Source organism: Suncus etruscus, chromosome 11 (assembly GCF_024139225.1).
Source record: "Suncus etruscus isolate mSunEtr1 chromosome 11, mSunEtr1.pri.cur, whole genome shotgun sequence".
Classification (NCBI taxonomy): Eukaryota; Metazoa; Chordata; class Mammalia; order Eulipotyphla; family Soricidae; genus Suncus; species Suncus etruscus.
The window spans coordinates 1067324-1090657 of NC_064858.1; the positions used below are offsets into that span (position 1 = coordinate 1067324).

At 40.2% G+C, this 23334-nt stretch overlaps 3 protein-coding genes across 3 annotated transcripts in view; 1 reads left to right on the forward strand and 2 right to left on the reverse strand.

Moving 5' to 3' along the window:
* The window catches only part of SNURF (SNRPN upstream open reading frame), a 482133-nt gene extending 471213 nt beyond the window's left edge, over window positions 1-10920 (reverse strand). Inside the window, exon 1 of the mRNA XM_049782719.1 lies at window positions 10916-10920. The gene's annotated coding sequence lies outside the window, so the exon portion shown is untranslated. The remainder of the gene's footprint in view (window positions 1-10915) is intronic.
* The window catches only part of MAGEL2 (MAGE family member L2), a 548609-nt gene that overhangs the window by 127146 nt on the left and 398129 nt on the right, over window positions 1-23334 (forward strand). The gene's annotated exons all lie outside the window — the stretch shown is intronic.
* LOC126021846 (nuclear transcription factor Y subunit beta) lies at window positions 10047-10897 on the reverse strand. The gene has a single exon (XM_049782713.1). It carries the CDS (start codon window positions 10722-10724, stop codon window positions 10101-10103), a length of 624 nt encoding a protein of 207 aa, XP_049638670.1. The 5' UTR covers window positions 10725-10897; the 3' UTR covers window positions 10047-10100.

The following is a 23334-nucleotide window of genomic DNA, read 5'->3' on the forward strand; positions in this document are numbered from 1 at the left end:
TATTATATATTTTGTTTGAATACATATCCAAATATGATCTTTATATGATGATTTAGTTGGATTTACTTGTTCTTCCTCCTCTGCCTCACTCACTCTTTTTCCTTTTTAAAACCCTGGATTCACTGGCAACATTCCACATGGAGACCTTCTTCTGTTGTTACAACTCTATGAAGAAAACTCTCCGCTTTCTCCACTGGCATTCCCTAGGGCTCTGTGGAACCAAACTATGACTCTTCATGTCCTGTACATGTGTGGTAAAATAGCTCTTTCCAGTATCAGCTCATGCCAAATCTTAGTCAGAATTCACCATGAAATCACTGCTCATCTACTAGAGGAGGAGGATTCTCCTTTTGGGTTGCAATAAAAAAAAAGAAACTCATTTTTTCTACACTTACTAATATATACAGTGTTCAATAAAAGGTCCTTGAATGGGGGTGGTGGACAACAGGGTAAAAACTGGGGAAATTGATAGCTGGAATGAACACTGATGAATAAATGAGTGTTGGAACATTTCATGACCGAAACTCAATTTCAACAACTTTTTTTTACTCTATCTTGTGATTTAATAAAAAAAAATGGTTCTTCTGGATTCATTTTGGGAAAAATCAAGTAAATAAACAGATACAAAAATGGTTCTTCTGATTCTTGGGACTGAATCCACACACTAGTGTCCTGGGTTTTTGTCTTCCCTAGCAGGTCAACTGTCAATCATTCTCCTAAGTCCCACCTAGCTGTCACCCTGTTGTGACATTGTCACTTAATCTGTCCCAGGCTGCAGTATAAACTATTAATGCTTGAGCATAACCGGGTCAACTGCAATTGACAGGATCAATTCACACCTCTTCTCTCTTCTTTGTCCTGTGCTAGAATGAACTTGTTTCATAATTTCAGAACATGTCTATGACCTTCGTCTCTTGACGACACAGCACAAGAACCAAGGACTCCTTATCGTCCATCCAGTTGACCCTGGAACATTTTAATCAGTCACATTCTCTCTGTATATCTAGTTGCTTTAATATAATTATGAAATGTTAACAACCATGACTATTTTCAAGCCAATTTCATGCCTATTAAAGTAAAAAGATCCCCCAAATACTCTTTGCCAAAGAGGAACACGGAGAAGGGTTCAAATAGGAAGCCGAAGAGGTTCAAGGAGAACCTTGTTGACCTCATGTTCAGTGCTCAGAACTGGTCACCACATGCACAAGATAGAGTGGGCCTCCATCCCCAGGGGTCCAACAGAACTAGAGGCAGTGTGATCTTTGGGCTTAGTTTGGAAGGATGGAAATAAGTGTCCTCTGGCTTCATAGGACATTAGGGGGCCTGGAATTATACTACAAATCCAGGCTCATCTTAATGTTCCATGTCCTCAAGGCAAGGAAGCAGTCGGGGAACAAAGTACTATGTGATGCATTTTTTAAATTAAAAAAAAAAAAAAACAAAGTCCTTTTATATGATGCCTAGATTAAAGGAGTGGCCAAGGGCCTGGAGTACATTCAGCAGAGACTCAAGATGGCCAAAGGGTTCACGGACATTGCCATCACATGGCATATTTGTGAACGATGCATGTGATACCATAATGTGTGTGCAAGGGCCTGAGGTATTTACAGCACATGCTTTGCAAAAAAATAAAAAAAATAAAAAAAATAAAAATTCACGCACACAAAACTGACTGGGTTCAGCCTGAGCAATGTTTAGCCTTCCTTGTCCCACTGAGAATGGTGCATGAGGGCCCCAAGCACAACTGGACTCGTTCTGGGCTGTGAATACACAGAATACACATGGTCTGGGCATCTTTGGACCCTTGCACAGAACCACCAAATTGGCCAAGTGTTGGTGGGAGCAGCACCCACAGGCTCTCAAGCCCACTGTTTGGGAGTCCCTCTCAAGTGATTACATTTTACCATAGAAATACAGTTTGGGGAGGACACTTCTCCGAGCTGAAAAATAATCTATTTGCAGAATAAACTTGAAAAGTGGGGACACATGTGAAAAATGATATTTCAAGTAAGACAATAAATCATTAAGTAAAAGAGCCTGAAGCAGATATCATGATCTAAATCTAAGGAAGGTTTTTATTCTCAGAAAATGAAAATGTAATTAAGCTCAATGAAGAGAGGCCTTTTTTATGTAAACATTATTTTTTACTACTTGTTTATTTCAACAGGGATATGAAATTCAGAGATAACTCTGTTGAGTAATTATGAGATTTCGATCAGGATTGCAATGACTATAAATAACTTTGCATTGCATAGACATTTTAGCAATCTTAACTCTTCAAATTCATGAAGTGGATGTCTAATTATATCTTGGTTTCGATCAGTAGCTTATGGTTTTGGGGGATATAGATTTTATACCTTCCTTAGCTTGGGTTTATTCCTATATATTAAAAAAGTTCTTATGGTATTTGTAAATGGGAAGGCCTTTCACATAAAAACCAAGCAAAAGCTACTAAATTATTGCACAGCAATAACTTTTTAATATATATTTGCATAAACTATTGTGCACATTAATTTTATGTAATGACAAATGTCAATCACTCTTGGACATCATCCCCCCAAAAAAGGGTCCTGTCATTTTAAGAGGCAAAGACTTTGGTCCTGTCTCTTTGAACCTCTTGGGAGTGGGCCGAAAAGGGGCCCAGAAAAATAGCTCTCCCCAGAGGCACATCCAAGGGCCAGAATGCCAAGGAACTGTGTCCAACCATGAAAACCAGCTATCCAAGTATTCTACAGAAAGGCAAGTCCCCTGTTTGTGACATCAGGCTGGGAATATCTACGCCTGCCCAGTGGTTCCCGACTGTGAGAAACTGTAAGTGTTGCCTGTGCATGTTTTTCCACTGTCCTGTCTCCTGAACCTCTTGAGAGTGGGCTGAAAAGGGCCCAGAAAAATAGCTCTCCCAGAGGCTCCAGAAGAGCACGGCTGTTCTGCTTCGCTTCGCGGCTGAGCACTCTTTCTAACCAATGAGCCCCACTGTTGTGTATGTAAATATTTTAGGGGATTATTATATTACTGACCCTACCCTGAACGGTAATTGTGCCCTTCCCTAGAGTGTGACCTGGCATTCTGCCCCCACCCTAGAGTAGTACCTGATTCTGCTTCCACCATTGGTTGGTATCTGATCCCACCATTGGGTGGTACCTGACTCTGGGGGATAAAAACAAGGGTCTGTGGAAGGCCGAGGCTTTTTGGCTGGAACTGCGGCTGAGTCTTTGGACTTCAGTCTTGCCCACCAAATAATGCTAATATTTCCACGAGCCTGACTGTCTGCGAGCTGTTTACTGGCCGTTTCACCTCAGAACCGTCGGCTAGACAGGGTGGCAGATGCGTGCTCCGAGCTGGAAGAGAAAGGCCTCATCCTCCATCCCTCCATCAGTCAACCTCTTCAGGGGCTGACTTGCAACACCCCACCACAAAAAGCAGAAAAAAATCACACTACAAGCATGATAATGGGGAAACCTCACAGGCAAACACCATGCACAGAGAATAAAGATGATAGCGCGGATGACCTAAAAAATTCCAAACATCTGATTAACCTCTGGGATAAGGAGTTTAGAATAGAAATATGGAAGATGTTTGTAGAACTCAAAGAAAGCATAGATCGATCTGAACAGAACACAAAGACAGAAATCAGAAAACCCCAAACTGAAATAACATCTGAAAAACACGGTAGCTCAACTGAAAACCTCAGTGGATGGCCTCGCCAGCAGGGTAACAGCAGCTGAGGACAGAATCAGCATGCTGGAAGATGAGATGCAGAAAAACTCAACACAGCAGAAGAAATTGGAAAAGAACCTTAAGACAAACGATCAGGCAATGGAAAAAGTACTCAAGGAATGTGAACAGATGAAAATAAAAGTCTTTGAGAAAAAATTTTTACACAATATGAAAAATCAAGTAATTCTTTTTAAGGAGCTATTAATTTTCTTGTCTTTATTACTTCTCTTGTTCCCCATACTCAAAAGCTGCAAGTTAATAGAAAACAGGAACAGTGGAAAAAAAAAAGAAGTCTTTGATAAACTCAACAGAAACAACATAAGAATCATAGGAGTCCCAGAGACCCAGGTAGGAGATCTCCAGGAAGAATCAACTGTCAAAGACATCATCAAAGAGATACTCCCAGATACATGCAATCAAATTCTGCATGCCCTAAGAGTACCAGCTAAAAGAGATCCAAAGAAAAACACCCCCAGACACATCCTTGTTATGGTGACAAATCCCACAAATAGAGATAGAATACTGAAAGAGGCAAGATCAAAAAAGGAAATTACATTCAAAGAAGCATCCCTAAGACTTACAGCAAACATGTCACAAGAAACTCTCAAGGCCAGAAGACACTGGTGGGATATTGTGACAAGACTGAATGATATGGGTGCCTCACCAAGAATACTGCACCCAGCCCGATTTATGTTCAGGTTTGAAGGAAAGATATATAGTTTCATGGATAAACAACAGCTTAGAAACTTCACAGATGAAAAGCTAGCCTTAAAGGAAAAGTGAAAGGTCTACTTTAAGACAAGAGATATCAACAAACACAGCAAACTTATTTACAAAGATGACATTAAATCCTATGACAATCATCTCCCTCAATGTCAATGGACTAAATTCACCAACTAAAAGACACAGAGTGGCAAAATGGGTCAAAAAGATGAATCCAACTTTCTGCTGCCTACAAGAAACACACCTGAATAGTCAGAACAAACATAGACTCAAAATCAAAGGCTAAAGGAAAATCATCCAATCAAACAACACCCTTAAAAAAGCTGGGGTGGCCATATTAATATCTGATGACACCAACTTTATACTCAGAAAAGTTGTACGGGACAAAGATGGACACTATGTACTAATCAAGGGATATGTGCAACAGGAAAAAAATCAGGACTATTAAACATATATATGCACCCAATGAGAGACCAGAAAACTATCTAATACAATTACTGACAAATCTGAAAGAAGACATCAATAATAACACAATAATTGTGGGAGACCTCAACACGGCCCTGTCAACACTTGATAGGTCAACCAGACTGAAACCCAATAAAAACATACTATCCCTGAAAAGAGTAATGGAAGAAAGAGGACTAGTAGATATATATAGGACACTCCACCCCCAAAAAAACCTGGATAGATATTCTTCTCCAATGTACATGGGTCACTCTCCAGGATAGACTGCATGCTGACACATAAAACATACCTTTATAAAACCAAGAGGATAGAAATCTTGCAGGCTACCTTTGCTGACCACAAGGCTCTGAAATTAGATGTGAACTATAAAGGCACATAGAAGAAAAACTAAGAATTGGAAATTAAACACCTTGCTACTGAACAACTAGTGGGCCCAAGATGAAATCAAAGAGGAAATCAAAACTTTCCTGGAAACAAATGATAATGAAGACACAAAATGCCAGAATCTATGGGACACAGCAAAAGCGGTCCTGAGGGGAAAATTTATAGCTTTGCAAGCACACATCAGGAAGGAAGAAGGGGCCTACCTGAATAGCTTAATGATGCAGTTCATAGAATTAGAAAGTGCTCAACGAAAGGACCCAAAATTAGGGAGACAGGAGGAAATAACAAAGCTGAGAGCAGAAATCAACGAAGTGGAAACCCAAAAAACAATCTGAAAGATCAACAAAAGCAGAAGTTGGTTCTTTGAAAAAATAAACAAGATTGATAGACCATTGGCAAAACTCACAAAGAGAGAGAGAGAGAGAGAGAGAAACCTGATAAGCCATATTAGAAATGAAAAGGGGGAGATCACGACAGATACTGCAGAGATCCAAAGGGTAATCAGAGACTACTTTGAGAAACTTTATGCTACTAAACATGAAAACCTAGAAGAAGTGGATAAATTCTTGGACACTTATAACCTTCCACAGTTAAGTAAGGAGGATGTAGCATATCTAAACACCCCCATCACTATTGAGGAAATTAAAACTATAATCATGCATCTGCCCAAAAAGAAAAGCCCAGGCCCAGATGGATTTACTAATGAATTCTTTCAAACCTTTCAAGAGTAGCTACTACCAATCCTAGCCAGGCTCTTCCATGAAATTGAAAAAACGGGAACACTCCCAAACAGCTTTTATGAAGCCAACATCGCCTTGATACCGAAAACAAACAGAGATGATGCCAAAAAAGAAAATTACAGACCAATATCCCTGATGAATGCAGATGCAAAGATCTTCAACAAAATCCTGGCAAATAGGATCCAATGCATCATCAAGAAGATCATACATTACGACCAAGTAGGTTTCATCCCAGGAATGCAAGGATGGCCTAGCATCCATAAATCTATCAACATCATACACAACATCAACAACAAGAAAAATAAAAATCATATGGTCATATCAATAGGTGCAGAGAAAGCATTTGATAAGGTCAAACACCCATTCTTGATAAAACTCTCAGCAAGATGAAAATGAAAGGAACCTTTCTCAATCTAGTTGAAGCCATCTACCACAAGCCAATGGCAAATATTATCCTCAATGGAGAAAAAACTAAAAGCCTTCCTCTAAATTGTGATACAAGACAAGGTTGTCTGCTCTCACCACTCCTCTTCAAAAATAGTACTGGAGAACACCCACATGCCAGGATTCGTGTGCCTTTGACTGGTATGATGGGGGCTCTGGGCAGGACAGCTAGCCATAGGACCCCTGGGCTGACCACTTAGTCCAGGCGAACAAGATTCCCCCCCACACCAGGCGGGTCTTCAGGGCCACACCTGGTTAATCGGGCCCTGTGGGGAGTCATCCAAAAACTACAGAACTGCGCGGGGGCTTACGCCCCCGCGCGTACTTCATGTATTAAGAGTATTTCTTTTTCTTTTGTTATGTTTTGCATATACAGAATGTTCATTTTGCATTCTGCCCTTTACCACACCGCTACGAAGCTCTTTTTTACTCCTTAACTCTCTAACCTCCTCCCAAATGTCACTAACCTACATTTCTCTTTTTAACTTTAGTAGTGTACAATCCTAATCACAGTCAATAACTGTGCATTATGTATGACAACCCCAAACTGTTTCAAGATACATATAATGGACACGTATTTCTTTAGAATATTTTGTGTTCCACAGTTTCTTTAGCCATTCGTCTGTTTGAAGGCATCTTGGTTGTTTCCAGAGTCTTTGCTATGGTAAATAGTGCTGCAATGAATATAGGTGTAAGGAAGGGGTTTTTGTATTGTATTTTTGTGTTCCTAAGGTATATTCCTAGGAGTGGTATAGCTGGATCGTATGGGAGCTCAATTTCCAGTTTTTGGAGGAATCTCCATATCGCTTTCCATAAAGGTTGAACTAGACGGCATTCCCACCAGCAGTGGATAAGAGTTCCTTTCTCCCCACATCCCTGCCAACACTGTTTATTCTCATTCTTTGTGATGTGTGCCATTCTCTGTGGTGTGAGGTGGTATCTCATCGTTGTTTTGATTTGCATCTTCCTGATGATTAGTGATGTGGAGCACTTTTTCATGTGTCTTTTGGCCATCTGTATTTCTTCTTTGTCAAAGTGTCTGTTCATTTCTTCTCCCCATTTTTTGATGGGATTAGATGTTTTTTTCCTGTAAAGTTCTGTCAGTGCCTTGTATATTTTGGAGATTAGCCCCTTATCTGATGGGTATTGGGTGAATAGTTTCTCCCACTCAGTGGGTGGCTCTTGTATCTTGGGCACTATTTCCTTTGAGGTGCAGAAGCTTCTCAGCTTAATATATTCCCATCTGTTAATTTTCTGCTTTCACTTGCTTGGAGAGTGCAGTTTCTTCCTTGAAGATGCCTTTAGCCTCAATGTCCTGGAGTGTTTTACCTACGTATTGTTCTATATATCTTATGGTTTTGGGGCTGATATCGAGGTCTTTAATCCATTTGGATTTTACCTTCGTACATGATGTTAGCTGGGGGTCTAAGTTCAATTTTTTGCAAGTGGCTACCCAGTTGTGCCAACACCACTTGTTGAAGAGGCTTTCTTTGTTCCATTTAGGATTTTTTGCTCCTTTATCAAAAATTAGGTGATTGTATGTCTGGGGAACATTCTCTGAGTATTCAAGCTTATTCCACTGATCTGAGGGCCTGTCCTTATTCCAATACCATGCTGTTTTGATAACTATTGCTTTGTAGTAAAGTTTAAAGTTGGGGAAAGTAATTCCTCCCATATTCTTTTTCCCAATTTTTTCTCTTTTTTTTTAACTCTACCCTTATATTTTATTAAAAGGGCAAACATCATGAATTAACCCAGCTGCTTACTTGAATTACAAAAGTAACATGATTCAATATGAAAATAAGAAACTGTCTACAAATCTCTGACAGTAATAAATTGCAATATACAATGCATACAGGAGTCATACAGAGCAACAAACTCACGTACAAAACAAAAATATTTTAATACCTTTAAAATCCAAATTTTTCTGGAGCTCTTTTTCTTGCCTAATTTTCGATAAAGGAGCAGGAAACCCTAAATGGAGCAGGGAAAGCCTCTTCAACAAGTGGTGTTGGCACAATTGGATAGCCGCTTGCAAAAAATTGAACGTAGACCCCCAGCTATCATCATGCACGAAGGTGAAATCCAAATGGATTAAAGACCTCGATATCAGCCCCAAAACCATAAGATATATAGAACAGCACATAGGCAAGACACTCCAGGACATTACAGGCATCTTCAAGGAGGAAACTGCACTCTCCAAGCAAGTGAAAGCAGAGATTAACAGATGGGAATATATTAAGCTGAGAAGTTTCTGCACCTCAAAGGAAATAGTGCCCAGGATACAAGAGCCACCCACTGAGTGGGAGAAACTATTCACCCAATACCCATCAGATAAGGGGCTAATCTCCAAAAATATACAAGGCACTGACAGAACTTTACAAGAAAAAAACATCTAATCCCATCAAAAAATGGGGAGAAGAAATGAACAGACACTTTGACAAAGAAGAAATACAAATGGCCAAAAGACACATGAAAAAATGCTCCACATCACTAATCATCAGGGAGATGCAAATCAAAACAACGATGAGATACCACCTCACACCACAGAGAATGGCACACATCACAAAGAATGAGAACAAACAGTGTTGGCGGGGATGTGGAGAGAAAGGAACTCTTATCCACTGCTGGTGGGAATGCCGTCTAGTTCAACCTTTATGGAAAGCGATATGGAGATTCCTTCAAAAACTGGAAATTGAGCTCCCATATGATCCAGCTATACCACTCCTAGGAATATACCCTAGGAACACAAAAATACAGTACAAAAACCCCTTCCTTACACCTATATTCATTGCAGCACTATTTACCATAGCAAGACTCTGGAAACAACCAAGATGCCCTTCAACAGATGAATGGCTAAAGAAACTGTGGTACATATACACAATGGAATATTATGCAGCTGTCAGGAGAGATGAAGTCATGAAATTTTCCTATACATGGATGTATACGGAATCTATTATGCTGAGTGAAATAAGTCAGAGAGAGAGAGAAAAACGCAGAATGGTCTCACTCATCTATGGGTTTTAAGAGAAATGAAAGACATTCTTGCAATAATAATTTCCAGACACAAAAGTGAAAAGAGCTGGATGTTCCAGCTCACCATAGGAAGCTCACCACAAAGAGTGATGAGTTTAGTTAGAGAAATAACTACATTTTGAATTTTCCTTATAATGAGAATGTATGAGGGAAATGGAGAGCCTGTTTAGAGTACAGGCGGGGGTTGGGTGGGTAGGAGGGAGACTTGGACATTGGTGATGGGAATGTTGCACTGTTGATGGGTGGTGTTCTTTACATGACTGAAACCCAAAAACAATCATGTATGTAATCAAGGTGTTTAAATAAAAAAATAAAAATTAAAAAAAATATCAGATAATAGATGTTAAATGATAAATAAAAAATACTTAATATCTCAAAAAAAATCCAAATTTTTCTTTTAAAATCATTCATGAAAAAGATTCTCAAGTCAAATAACACCCCAATTAGTCAAGCATCAGGAAGCTACATTACAGCTATTAATATACAGGGAGACACCTTCCATCATCCTCCTGGCATTTCTTGCAGATGTCTCAGGTTCAGAACTGGACAGAGTCTCACTTTCTACACTCCTCATCCTGTCATTTCTTCAGATCATGAAAACTGAATTTGCTGAACACCAGAAATCTGTTGGTAAGATGTTGTGTAAACCATAACATTTTGTTGTTGACCATCTGCAGTTATTAAACCAGCTGGTAACTGATTAGTAAATGCCTCCTCTGTTAGTTCTTCACTTAGTCCATCTGTAGCTGTGACTGCTCCACCAATTCCCTTCTCCCCCTTCATAGCTTCTCTGAATTTCTGAAGGTATAATTTTAGAGGTTCTACATAACTGTCGAAGCCCAAGGTAGACATGGCAAAAAGAATATCTTCCCCATTGATTGTCTTCCGTTTTTCTTGATGGCATCTCTCACTGGCTTCTGAGGTGATAAAGCTGATAAACTCACTCACACATTCTTGAACACATTCTTTGGCATCTTTTGCAATCTTTCCTGTTTGAGGGATTGCATTTTTCATTATCCTTGCCACATTTGCAATTGGAAGGTAGATATCTTGTTCTCTGAAACTTTCTTTTGAGCCATTTGTGTCTTCATGATCATTCATGCTATCTTCAGTATCATCATGAGGCTGTATGACATAATGGCTTCCTCCAATGTAATCTGCCGAAATTCCCAGTTGAGAAGCATCTGTTGTAGAACTGTCACCATCCATGGTCATGAAATGTAGTCAGATGCGGTTGTTGTCGGTGGATTCAAGAACACCCGTGGAAAGAAGAGTGCCCTCTTCTTCAACCTCCGCTGCGGCCCTGGTTGGCTCCCTTCGCCAATCGGCTGTTTGGTTGGACAGAAAATGGCTGTGAGGGAGCCAGTCCCAGCGCGGAGCTCCGCTTCCCGGACGAGGCCTCCCCTCCCGCCGCCGCGCAGCTGTCAGGAGAGATGAAGTCATGAAATTTTCCTATACATGGATGTACACGGAATCTATTATGCTGAGTGAAATAAGTCAGAGAGAGAGAGAAAAACGCAGAATGGTCTCACACATTTATGGGTTTTAAGAAAAATGAAAGACATTCTTGCAATAATAACTTTCAGACACAAAAGAGAAAAGAGCTGGAAGTTCCAGCTCACCTCAGGAAGCTCATCACAAAGAGTGATGAGTTTAGTTGGATAAATAACTACATTTTGAACTGTCCTAATAATGAGAATGTATGAGGGAAATTGAGAACCTGTTTAGAGTACAGGCAGGGGTCGGGTGGGGAGGAGGGAGATTTGGGATATTGGTGATGGGAATGTTGCACTGGTGATGGGTGGTGTTAAAAAAAAATATTTGAGTGAACTCAAATGTTTTAAATGTTCAAGAATATGACCTAAGAGGGCATCAAATATGTTTGGTTTTGTTAAAATTTGTGAACATCAGTGTAAAAAAAAAAAAAGAATATTTTGTTTCTTCTCTGACAGCTATAATTCTTACTAAATGTTGTCTTATACAGTGACGATTCTAACCACTTTATATCTTCTTTTTTGAGCTGTTTAACGAGAAATTTTGGTGAAAGAGTCCCCCAGTTTAATGCTTATGATTGAACCATATCATGGGAATAATTGGAATTGTTCTTATGGCCCCCATATGCGACAATAACACTACGTGGCATTGCTTCTTATTTGCATAGGCACATTAAAATGGGAAATTACTATACATACAAATAAGAGCCTATCTAATAGAGATTGGAACACACAAATCTTGTAGTGCAAAGGGACCTTACACCCTGAACATTGACATAACGGCCTAGCACAGACCTCAGAAGAAAGAGCATTTTCCATTCTCCCCTGAACCAGGGAAGCCATCCACAAAACATCCAGGCTGGTTTATAACATCACCTGGAAGCAGTCCTCTACCACGGAAGACCTACACTGCTCAGACTTTGACCTGCTCAAAAGAGACTTCCCTTAACACTGAGAAGACTTAACAACGACAACGACCTGCTTACAGGACAGGGCTCCCTGCATTGCCCTTTGATTGTGAGGTGAAAGGAGAGGATGCTCCACATCCTGACTTCAATGTAAGATATGCAGATTCCAGGATCTTTAATACAGAAATATGATACCAACAACAGAGACTGTGTGAAAAATAAAAGTGTGTTGGCACTACAGACAATGTATTGGATTGGACGATCTAGCTTGCCTGAAGCCTAGACTTGGTCTTGTGCCAGGAAACTTCAGGGGTCTGGTCTCTTTGTACTTAGGCCAAGGTTATTTCTTTCCATGTCCCTCATATTTTGGTGGGCCTATGCAAACAACAATTGCCACTCTAACACCATTTTTACTGTGCTCCTTTGACTCTAATCCTTAAAAAGAACTCACTTAAAATTTGAGGTTAACTTAAGCTAATATGCATGTATATGGAAATGTAAGAAAATACTATGCCTGTAATGTTTAAGGAGTTACGTAAGTTTTATGGCTTTGAATTGCCTTGTGTGCTGTTAAGAAATATTATAATGTGTTACAATCTGGGGACTTGAGGAACAAAGTAATTGTACATGGATTCTGTCTTAATGTACTTTGGCTGAAATTTCAAAGTTAAGATATCAGCAAGGGGACTTCTGAGAATTATGTTATGGGTGATTGTCCTTCCACTGTAAAAAAATTAAGTAAAATGGTTAATGAGCAAAAAAAATAGAATATTACATTATAATATTAACCATAAAAAAATAGTACTGGAAGTGCTTGCTAGAGCAATCAGGCAAGAAAAAGATATCAAAGAATCCAGATAGGAAAGGAAGAAGTCAAGCTCTCACTTTTTGCAGATGACATGATACTCTACTTAGAAAACCCTAAAGACTACCACAAAGCTTCTAGAAACAATAGACTCATATAGCAAGGTGGCAGGCTACAAAATTAACACACAGAAATCAATGGCCTTTTTGTACACCAATAATGATATGGAAGAGATGGATGTCAAGAAGGCAATCACGGGGCCGGGTGGTGGCGCTAAAGGTAAGGTGCCTGCCTTGCCTGCGCTAACCTTGGACGGACTGCGGTTCGATCCCCCGGTGTCCCATATGGTCCCCCAAGCCAGGAGCAACTTCTGAGCACATAGCCAGGAGTAACCCCTGAGCATTCCCGGGTGTGGCCCAAAAACCAAAAAAAAAAAAAAAAAAAAAGAAGGCAATCCCATTCACATTAGTGCCACACAAACTCAAATATCTTGGAGTCAACTTGACCAAAGATGTGAAGGACCTATACAAAGAAAACTATAAAGCACTACTGCAAGGAATAAGAGAGGACACACGAAAATGGAAAACACATGCCCTGCTCATGGATTGGCAGGATTAACATCATTAAAATGGTAATACTCCCCAAAGCACTGTACAGATTTAATGCGATTCCTCTAAAGATACCCATGACATTCTTCAAAGAAGTGGATCAAACACTTATGAAGTTCATCTGGAACAATAAACACCCTCAAATAGCTAAAGCACTCCTAGGGAAAAGGAAAATGGAAGGCATTACTTTCCCCAACTTTAAACTGTACTACAAAGCAATAGTTATCAAAACAGCATGGTATTGGAATAAAGACAGACCGTCAGATCAGTGGAATAGGCTTGAGTTCTTAGACAATGTTCCCCAGATATACAATCTCCTAATCTTTGACAAAGGAGCAAGAAATTCTAAGTGGAGCAGGGAAAACCTCTTCAACATGTGGTGCTGGCAGAACTGGTTAGCCTCTTGCAAAAAAAGCAAACATAGACCCCCAGTTAACATCATGTAGGAAGGTAAAATTCAAATGGATTAAAGACCTTGATATCAGACCTGATACCATAAGGTATATGGAACAACATGTAGATAAAACACTCTATGACATTGAGACTAAAGGCATCTTCAAGGAGAAAACTGCACTTTCCAAACAAGTGGAAGCAGAGATATACAGATGGGAATACATTAAGCTGAGAAGCTTCTGCACCTCAAGAGAAATAGTGCCTAGGATACAAGAGCTACCCACCATGTGGGAGAAACTATTCACCCAATATCCATTAGATAAGGGGCTAATATCCAAAATATACAGGCACTGACAGAACTTTACAAGAAAAAAACATCTAATTTCATCAAAAAATGGGGAGAAGAGATGAACAGACACTTTGATAAAAAAAAAGAAATACAAATGGCCAAAAGGCACATGAAAATTGCTCCTCATCACTGATCATCAGGGAAATGCAAATCAAAACAATGATGAGATGCCATCTCACACCACAGAGATTGGCGCACATCACAAAGAATGAGAACAATCAGTGCTGGCCGGGATGTGGAGAGAAAGGAACTCTTATCCACTGCTGGTGCGAATGCCATCTAGTCCAACCTCTATGGAAAGTGATATGGAGATTCCTCCAAAAACTGGAAATTGAGCTCCCATTCGACCCAGCTATTTCACTCCTAGGGATATACCCTAGGAACACAAGAATACAATACAAAAACCCTTTCCTCACATCTATATTTATTGTAGCACTATTCACAATAGCCAGGCTCTGGAAACAACCAAGATACCCTTCAACAGACGAATGGCTAAAGAAATTGTGGTACATATATGCAATGGAATATTATGCAGCCGTCAGGAGAGATGAAGTCATGAAATTTTCCTGTATATGGATGTACATGGAGTCCATCATGCTGAGTGAAATGTCAGAGGGGGGCCAGTGAGGTGGCGCTAGAGGTAAGGTGCCTGCCTTGCAAGTGCTAGCCAAGGAAGGACCGCCGTTCAATCCACCGGCATCCCATATGGTCCCCCCCAAGCCAGGGGCAATTTCTGAGCGCTTAGCCAGGAGTAACCCCTGAGCATCAAACAGGTGTGGTCCGAAAAAAAAATAAGTCAGAGGGAGAGAGAGATGCAGAATAGTCTCACTCATCTATGGGTTTTAAGAAAAATAAAAGTCATTTTTGCAACAATCCTTAGAGACAATGTGAGGATTGCTGGAACTTCCAGCTCACTTCATGAAGCTCACCACAAAGAGTGGTGAGTGAAGTTATAGAAATAACTACACAGAGAACTACCATAATCATGTGAATGAATGAGGGAACTGGAAAGCTTGTCTAGAGTACAGGTGGGTGTGGGGTGGGATGGAGGGAGATTTGGGACATTGGTGGTGGGAATGTTGCACTGGTGAAAGGGGGTGTTCTTTACATGACTGAAACCTAATCACAATCATATTTGTAATCAAGATGTTTAAATAAAGAAAAAAGAAGGAAAAAAAGAGCAAAGACTCCTCTCAGTTAGAGACTCTGGTATCAAATTGAATGTGTGGTAGCAGTTGATGTTGCATGCCTTGCTGATGGTGACTATTGGATTTTCCAAATGGCTTTGCTGTAAGACCCTGGTCTCCTTCCTACCTGTTTTGTCCTATAAATCCTTTCACAGAAATACCCTGGTCTGGCAGGAGTTGTTTCTGCACCATGACAGGAGAAGGCAGTTTTGTTACAAATTGCTTTTCAGGAAGCCAGGAAAAAATGGAAAGAGAAAAAATATGGGAAAGGAAAAAATTGTCCAGGAAAAGTAAAGTCAGAAAGACCTCAATTATTATCACAATCGGAACTTTAGACTTTGCAAACTCAGGGAGCACTGTCCCCTCCCCATGACCTCCTAAACTAGAGTAACAGGAAAATCTCACATTACTTCTTATTCAAAGTTCTGAAGACTCATATATGGGCAGTTCCCTGACTCTGAGGTGGGCTGGTTCTCTGATAGTTATAACCGGTAGAATAAACCATGAACATATGACCTCTATGCTACATTAATCTTTGTCAGTCATTTGTTCTAGGGAGATTGTTCTCTATGCAGCACAAGAGTCCCAAGTGAAAATGAGGTGTGGGAGATGATGACAATTAAAAAGAGTTTAGGTACAGTCTTATCCAAATGCAAAATAGTGTAGTCTGTATGGAATTAGGATATAGTTCCTTTCCAAAAAATAAAAATACCAGAGGTTCCAGGTTTTTCGAAAAGAACAGCATCAGTAGTCCAAAGAGATGTTAGTATTCCTATTTTCATTCACTGCAGCATAGACAAACCAAATATTCATCAATGAGTAAGGAGAATACAATAGTTGTGAATAAAGAAAATAATATATTCTTGTGTATAGAGAATAGTAGATTGTCATACTTGAAATCCTACCATATCTGAACATTTGGATAAACCTACAGACATGATGCTAAGTAACACAAGACAGCCATAGAAAGACAAAGTCTGGCTTCTCTTTCTATGAAATATTTTCAACCAGCCCAATTTATTGAAGCAGAAAGTAAAAAATGTGTTTGCCCAGAGGTAAAAGAGGGTGTTATTCATCACAGGCACAAAAGATCCACCTTGCAAATGAATACATTTAGCAAGTTGCTCTGTGACATCGTGCCTGGGAAGATCAACACAGTATTGGGCACTTTAGTGAATGAAAGGCGGATCTCCTGTGAAGGGATCTTGCTCTCACCAGAGAGAAAAAAATTATTGGATAAAGACACACAAGTCAATGAGAACACCACCGCTCTACATCCCAGTGCCATATCCACATCCGGTGATGTCAGCAGGGTACCGTCAGCTCTTTGGTCAGAGTGGAAGTTGGTGGCACTTGTGCAAGCCAAAAGATGGCTTGGCTATCAAGGGCTCTTATACTCGGTGTTTGCATAGAAGACCCTTTCACAGTCCCCTTTGTGTCTTGTTTCTTGAAGTAGCCTAACAAAAGTCCCCACTTCAAAGATCTGGCAGGCTAAGACTGTCTTTGCAGAAATAATCAGCCTTACATGAGACCCCACCTTTGCTCCATTCTACCCCTCAGTTCCTAAAACTGGCCTCTGTGCCCTGCCTTATCAGGCTCAGTCAGATATTCTCTGCCTTTACCACTTTCTCCTAGGAAGCTAAAACCATTTATGTACACTTTATTATCTCTGTATGATTGGTTGAGAACATTTTATAGTTGATCCCAATTATTCTATGTATTTCTTAACTTTTATATGTATTTGGCTTAAAATGTACAATATATTTTATGTATATATGTGTATATTTATGTATATGTATTTATGTACAATATATTTTTCCAAAATTGGGTATATGTCTTTTGCTCATCACCTCTTGGGACCAACTAATCTTAGAAAGCAGAAATTTTCTGCTTGAAGCACCCAAAAATTATGCTCTGAAAAGTGTCTCCCCTAAGTGGGAGTCCTCCACTGAGTCAGTGGAAAGTGTACTGTATTTCATCAATAAATTTGTTTTGCTCTGGCAAAATACTTCCTCACTCATGGTCTGTTCTTTTACCAACACCTCTCACTCCCGTGGTTTCTCTTCCAAACCCTTTATTTCATACTTTGCCTTTGGACATCCGAAGTGTTTCTGAGCTGTATCTTTATACACTGGCTGAGTCTCAAAATACCTAAAAAGCAGCATGAGATTCATGTCATTTATTTACACTTTATTCTCTACAAGATTCACATTGAATTTCCATCTCCTCAAAGCTTTGCAAAATTGGAGTTGATTGCGGGGTATCCAGAAAGACTTGGGTCTACATTTCAAGTCCCAATAAAACATGGAAAGGCATTCTGTGCTTTTTTTCATTGAAAGTTCAAATTAACTTTGTGATGGTCTGCAGTGATCTTCTATGACTTCTTGATTAACTCACTGACAGGTCTTCTGAGCACAGGAGTCTTTACCAGACTCAGAAAGTCACTTTCTTGGTTGAACAATTGAAAAAAGCCTCCCAATGACTCAACCCTACCACCTCTCTCCCCATTTTATGTAGTGCAGCATCTCCAATTATTTCTCTCCATTGTTTGGCCACTACTGTGCATCTCAAAACTCCATCCTTTCTTGAGACCTTCAATGCTTCTCTCCAATCTACTATTTCCCAACATGGCACTATTATTCACACAGTGGCCAGATTCTATCCCATTCTCCGCAAGCCCCAATGGGATCAGCTAGTCCTAAGAGTTCATAATATTAATAATCATTTCATAAAGGACAATGGTCAGAATTGATTGACTTCACAAAGTCCTGACTTCTTGCCAGTAGTTAAATATGCCCCTTTTCAAGAGTAATACAATTCTATTGTTTGTTTCTGATATGAATGAACTTCGTATTCACAAATGACAGCATCTTTCTCCTTCCTATTACCATGATAAACCACATCACAAAGAACTGAACTTTGTTCCAGGACCAATACTAGGGACTTAGAGTATTTTTTTCCTCCTTTGCTGCCCCACATTTTAGAGGTTCTAGTTCAGACCCTCTCTTTGCTTCCAAGCACACATCAGATTCATAAACTGCATTCTGGCTATATGAAATTGTCTATGGAAGGCTAATGGGATTATCAATTCTTTATTCACTCCAAATGTGTCCCCTAAATTAGAAAGAAGAAAACCAACCAGAGTGGTACATTCCCTGAGGCCCTTTCTCAGAGCCAAATGCTATCCATTATGTAGATCTTCCAATGGAAGGAACTCTTGTATAAATCAAGTTATCTGGCTCCTGGAGCTCCCTACTTAGCATACAATAAAGGCGATAAAAGGAACAGGGACTGTGGTGTGGGAGCAGTGTCTAAGGTGATAGTGGGGAATCTCTATGTTGGTCCATAGTTCCCTGGTTATGTGATATTTTCAAGAATAAATTTTCTATTATGAAATAAAGGACATAAATAAAGGAATATTTTCTTTTTATTTCAAAGATAAAAATATTGATGCTCAGACTCAAAATAAGAAATAGAAAAGTTTATTGGGAAGTAGAAGAACCAACCCACCCTCCATCAGGGGAAGAATATAGTATAGGACTAAGTGAAATGTGGCTCATTTAGTGGGTTTTATAGGAACCCTGGGACTGTGTTGCTTACTAGAGTAGCCAAGGATTCCTATTGGCTTCCCAAAGTGGCCTTATTAATGTAGGGTCCACCTGTGTTAAGACAAGACATACACCCTGCATGTCTATGGGGTATTTTGGGTGATTTATTCGGCCACCGGCCTGGGGACTTTCCATTATCTCTTGGTTTATTGTGCACTCAGAAGCTGGGCAGAATTTAGGGTCTTGGGAAAGAGTAAACTATCCACCTCAGTTGAGTGCAGGGATTTACAGGGATGTCTCATTTGTAGATTTAAGCAGTTAAAACGGAGCCCCAAGCAAGAGTGGGCAAGGGGGGGGGGCCGGGCGGTGGCGCTGGAGGTAAGGTGCCTGCCTTACCTGCGCTAGCCTAGGAGACGGACCGCGGTTCGATCCCCCGGCGTCCCATATGGTCCCCCAAGCCAGGAGCGACTTCTGAGCGCATAGCCAGGAGTAACCCCTGAGCGTTACCGGGTGTGGCCCAAAAACCAAAAAAAAAAAAAAAAAAAAAAAAGAGTGGGCAAGGGGAAAATTGAAACGTCCTCTATCAATTGCTTATTTGCAGGTTTTTTGGGGGGAAGTTGCTCCTCAGCAGTGCTTATTAGGCCCTAGGGGTCACTCCTGTTCTTTTGTGGGGCCCAATAGCTTTGACCTGGGGGTGTAGGATGACTTGGTGCTGAGAGCCCCAGTTAGGAGGCCACACAGTAGTGAAGGGCAAAGCAGAGCCTGCTCCTACTGTTAGGCCGGAATCACAGAGAAACAGAAACACCAGACATAGTTAAAAAATAGAAAGTTTATGGCAAAAAAAAAAAAAAGTTTATGGGTTGGGGGCAGGAGAAATAGCACAGCATTAGGGCCATTGCCTAGCACACAGCCAACCCAGGACAGAGGATGGTTTGAATCCCAGCACCCCATATGGTCCCCTGAGCCTGCCAGGAGTAACCCCTGAGCACCGCAGGGTATGACTCAAAAACCAAAGAAAAAAAAAAAAAGAAAGTTTATTAGCTAGCTCAATACTGAGGATCCCAGACCAAAGAGACCAGAGATCCCAACAAACTTTTGCATTTACCTTATGTATCTTCTATACAAAGGCAGGAAAGGCACAATCCTACCTCCCTGATGTCTAATAAGGTCACAAAGGTTAAGTCTGACACATATGATTACATCTACTTTGGGAAGTTGTCTTAATTGTTCCCTTTTCTCAGGGGTAATGGCTCCAGGGGAGTTTTCCTTATCTCTTATCTACAAACCCACCAGGAAAGTGTTCCTTCTGAGGTAACATTGCTGTTTAAGAACATACCCAAAATAAAAAATTAATGAGAATTAGGATATCCTGACATACATACTTATATACATACATATATGCATAGATTATCCTGACTTCAGCAGTTCTAATTTTGGCTTCCAGCTGGGATTTGTCTTTGTTCAAGGTTCAACTCAGATGCAGGTGGGGGGGGGGCTGTTAATATTTACAGGCTTCACACTATCCCCTGAGCTCTCATAGTCCCCAAGCCTGCAGCCTAACTCAGTACAGTGGTAGATTTTACTCCATTAGCACTGCCCCTAAATCCCATGACCACTAGACTTCAAGGCACATAATCAGTGTCAGCCACCTCTGTCAGTGAGGCATGAATTATTTTTCAGAACCAACAGAGTCCAGGCCCAGCAGAGAAGTCCAATGGAGGTATCCAGTGCAGGAGGCCTTCACCTCCCAGGGTGACCATAACAACACAGTACCTGGGAGCCTCAGGAAAATGGGATCAGAACCTCAGAACCAGATACTTGTGTACATCCAAGTGGATTTGGGAGGGAGCCGGTTCCTGTGGTGGAGAACCTGACTAGCAGATGTGAGGCCCTCCATTTTCTCCCCAGAGTATGGCCTTGGTGCTCACTGAGCCTCCACCTCCATCTTCACAGGAAGAACCTAGTTATAGAAAAAATTAGGGCCAAAGAAATAGTAAAGGGGTTAAGACACTTGTTTTGCATGTTCAATTTCTGACACTCCCTGAGCACTGCAGGGAGGAGTTAGCATTGACTGCAGACAGGGCACATACCTACCCTCTACTTCTCCAATCTGACGCCCTTTTGTCATTGCTTCACCCCCAAGTTTTGACACTCGCCCAGAGCATCTGAAGCCAATCTCTCCAGAGCATGAAAGGCCAAGTCTTTCCATACTCAGACTAGTTTCAAAATGATTAATTAAAAGCAATGAATAATTTTAATCCAGTTCATAAGAATTAATAATTTAGGACCTCCTTGATGTTACCTTAGCTTTGCTCTTTCCGTCCGTGGACTCCTATTTTCTTCCCTTCACCTCTAGTTGAAAATTCCCAACACTCTCTCCTAAACATCCTGCATATTAATCTGTCTCAGTGACTGTTTCCATAACAATTCCCCATGGAATTACCAACTAGGAAGCAAATTCTATCTTTGTTTTAGCCTCTGCACTTCCAGACCATAAGGAGAATTTCAATTTAGGCATAGGCACACCAGAGGTATCAGCCTTCACTTTAGGAGTCTTTGGAAGCTTTCTTGTACTACCCACAAATTGGACTCTGACATCCCTTCTCCAAATCCACAGAAGGCGGATTACTTGTAGGTGAAGGTATCAGCACAAAAGGCAGCTCTAATGTCATCATCCAAAAACAAAACCTTGTGACCTAGAGTGGAGCACCAGCAAGAATCATTCATATCCATCAATTTTGTTTTGCTGTTTTCTCTTAAACTTTGGACCTGGGGATTTCCCTTATCTTGTTGGGAGCTTAGCTCTCCGTTGGAAGGTATGTGTGCTGCATTTCTAAATAGTTTGCACTTGGGCAATGTTAAATTTTCTGGTTTATTCCATTGCTGGCCAGAACCATTATCACATTAAAAATGATACAAATATTTATTTGTTCATGCACTGGCTTCTTGTGAGTTTTATCATCAACCTGATCCTTTCAAAGGTCAGATGCCTTTAGTGAACTTAAAAAAACATAAATGCATGTCAGACTCCCAAGTTGGGGAAATGTCCCCATATGTGTGACGCTCCTTCCTCATACCCCAGCAGGTAAATGGTTCATTGAGTGGACTGAGTGGAAAATGTTTGCTACTAAAAAAAACACTAGGAGTTGACAGAATCTAGACACATATACACAAAGAAAATATATTGTGACCAAATTGGGGTCTTCACAAATACGAGGTTCGTTTAACACTTGGACGTCAATGGTAATTTCCAGGAAACATCTAACAGTATTATATTTTTAAAAAATGAACCATTAAGTCATGATTAAAAATGAAATACTGTCAACAACCTTGACCTAGAGGAAATTTTCTAAGCCAAGTAACAGTGATTTCATATTAAATAGCAAAAATGTCTTAAACTTCACTTGAGATCAGGAACAAAAACAGTTGCCTGAAATTAGCTATGCACTATCAAAGAAAAGCCTACCTGTGCACTGAGGTAGCCACAAAAAATAAATAAATTAAAGGAGAGAGGGATTGCAGTACAGGAGCTAAGGTACTTGTCTTGTGTGCAACTAAATCACTGGCTCTATATGCTCCCCAGAGCACCACCTTCAAACATACCTGAGCACAGAGCTGGAATTCATTCCTAAGCACCTCTGGGCATGATCTTCAAACTCAAAATAAATAAATAAGTAAAATATTAAAGGATGGTGTATCATGTCATTCCCCCCCAAAATTAATTAAAGAAATGCTTATGGAAGAATGAGGGCATATCAAAGAGACAGAATTGTTGATCTGATACAAAAGAAATAGAAAAAAACCCACAGGTTAAGGAATATATACTAAAAGTATTTGATTTAAAAATCAAGTGAACCTGTGAGAAAAAAGCAACTAAACTTTATCAAAGTCATCAACATTATATAGTCACTGGCATCCTCTTGGAAAGGTCCTTACAAAACAGTCCTGCTCTCCAGTGGGAGTGAGGACTTAGTGATTCATGTTCAAAGAATGGAATAGAAATGGGAAGATAAAGAAACTCTATGGTGAAGGAATCTACAAACTATCAACTTAACCAAATAGTCAAGTTTAGCATCAAGTTGACAGAAAATAAGTCATATTGGCATCGTACATCTTTGACATAATGTGATGCAGAAAATTGGGATTTTAACCTTGTACAATTCTTTTTAAAAAGTAATAAGCCAGAGTTTTTAGATATGAATGTATATACATGCATAATACAAGTCTATATTGGAGATATTCTTCAAAAGTTCTGACTGGATGTCTTGATAATAATCAATGATTAAGGGGCCAGAGTGATAACACAGCAGTAGGGCATTTGCCTTGCACACAACTGATCCAGGAGGGACCCGGGTTCCATCCCTGGCATCCTATATGGTCCCCCAAGCCAGGAGCTATTTCTGAGTGCAAAGTCAGGAGTAAACCCTGAGCATCACTGGGTATGGCCCAAAAAAAAAAACCCTAAAAAATCAATGAATAAGGTTGATTAATCAACTTTAATTAATTAAGAGAGAGAGAGAGAGAGAGAGAGAGA

Excerpts from the sequence above, each read along its gene's own strand:
- LOC126021846 (XM_049782713.1), bottom strand. The coding sequence starts at position 10,724 with ATGACCATGGATGGTGACAGTTCTACAACAGATGCTTCTCAACTGGGA.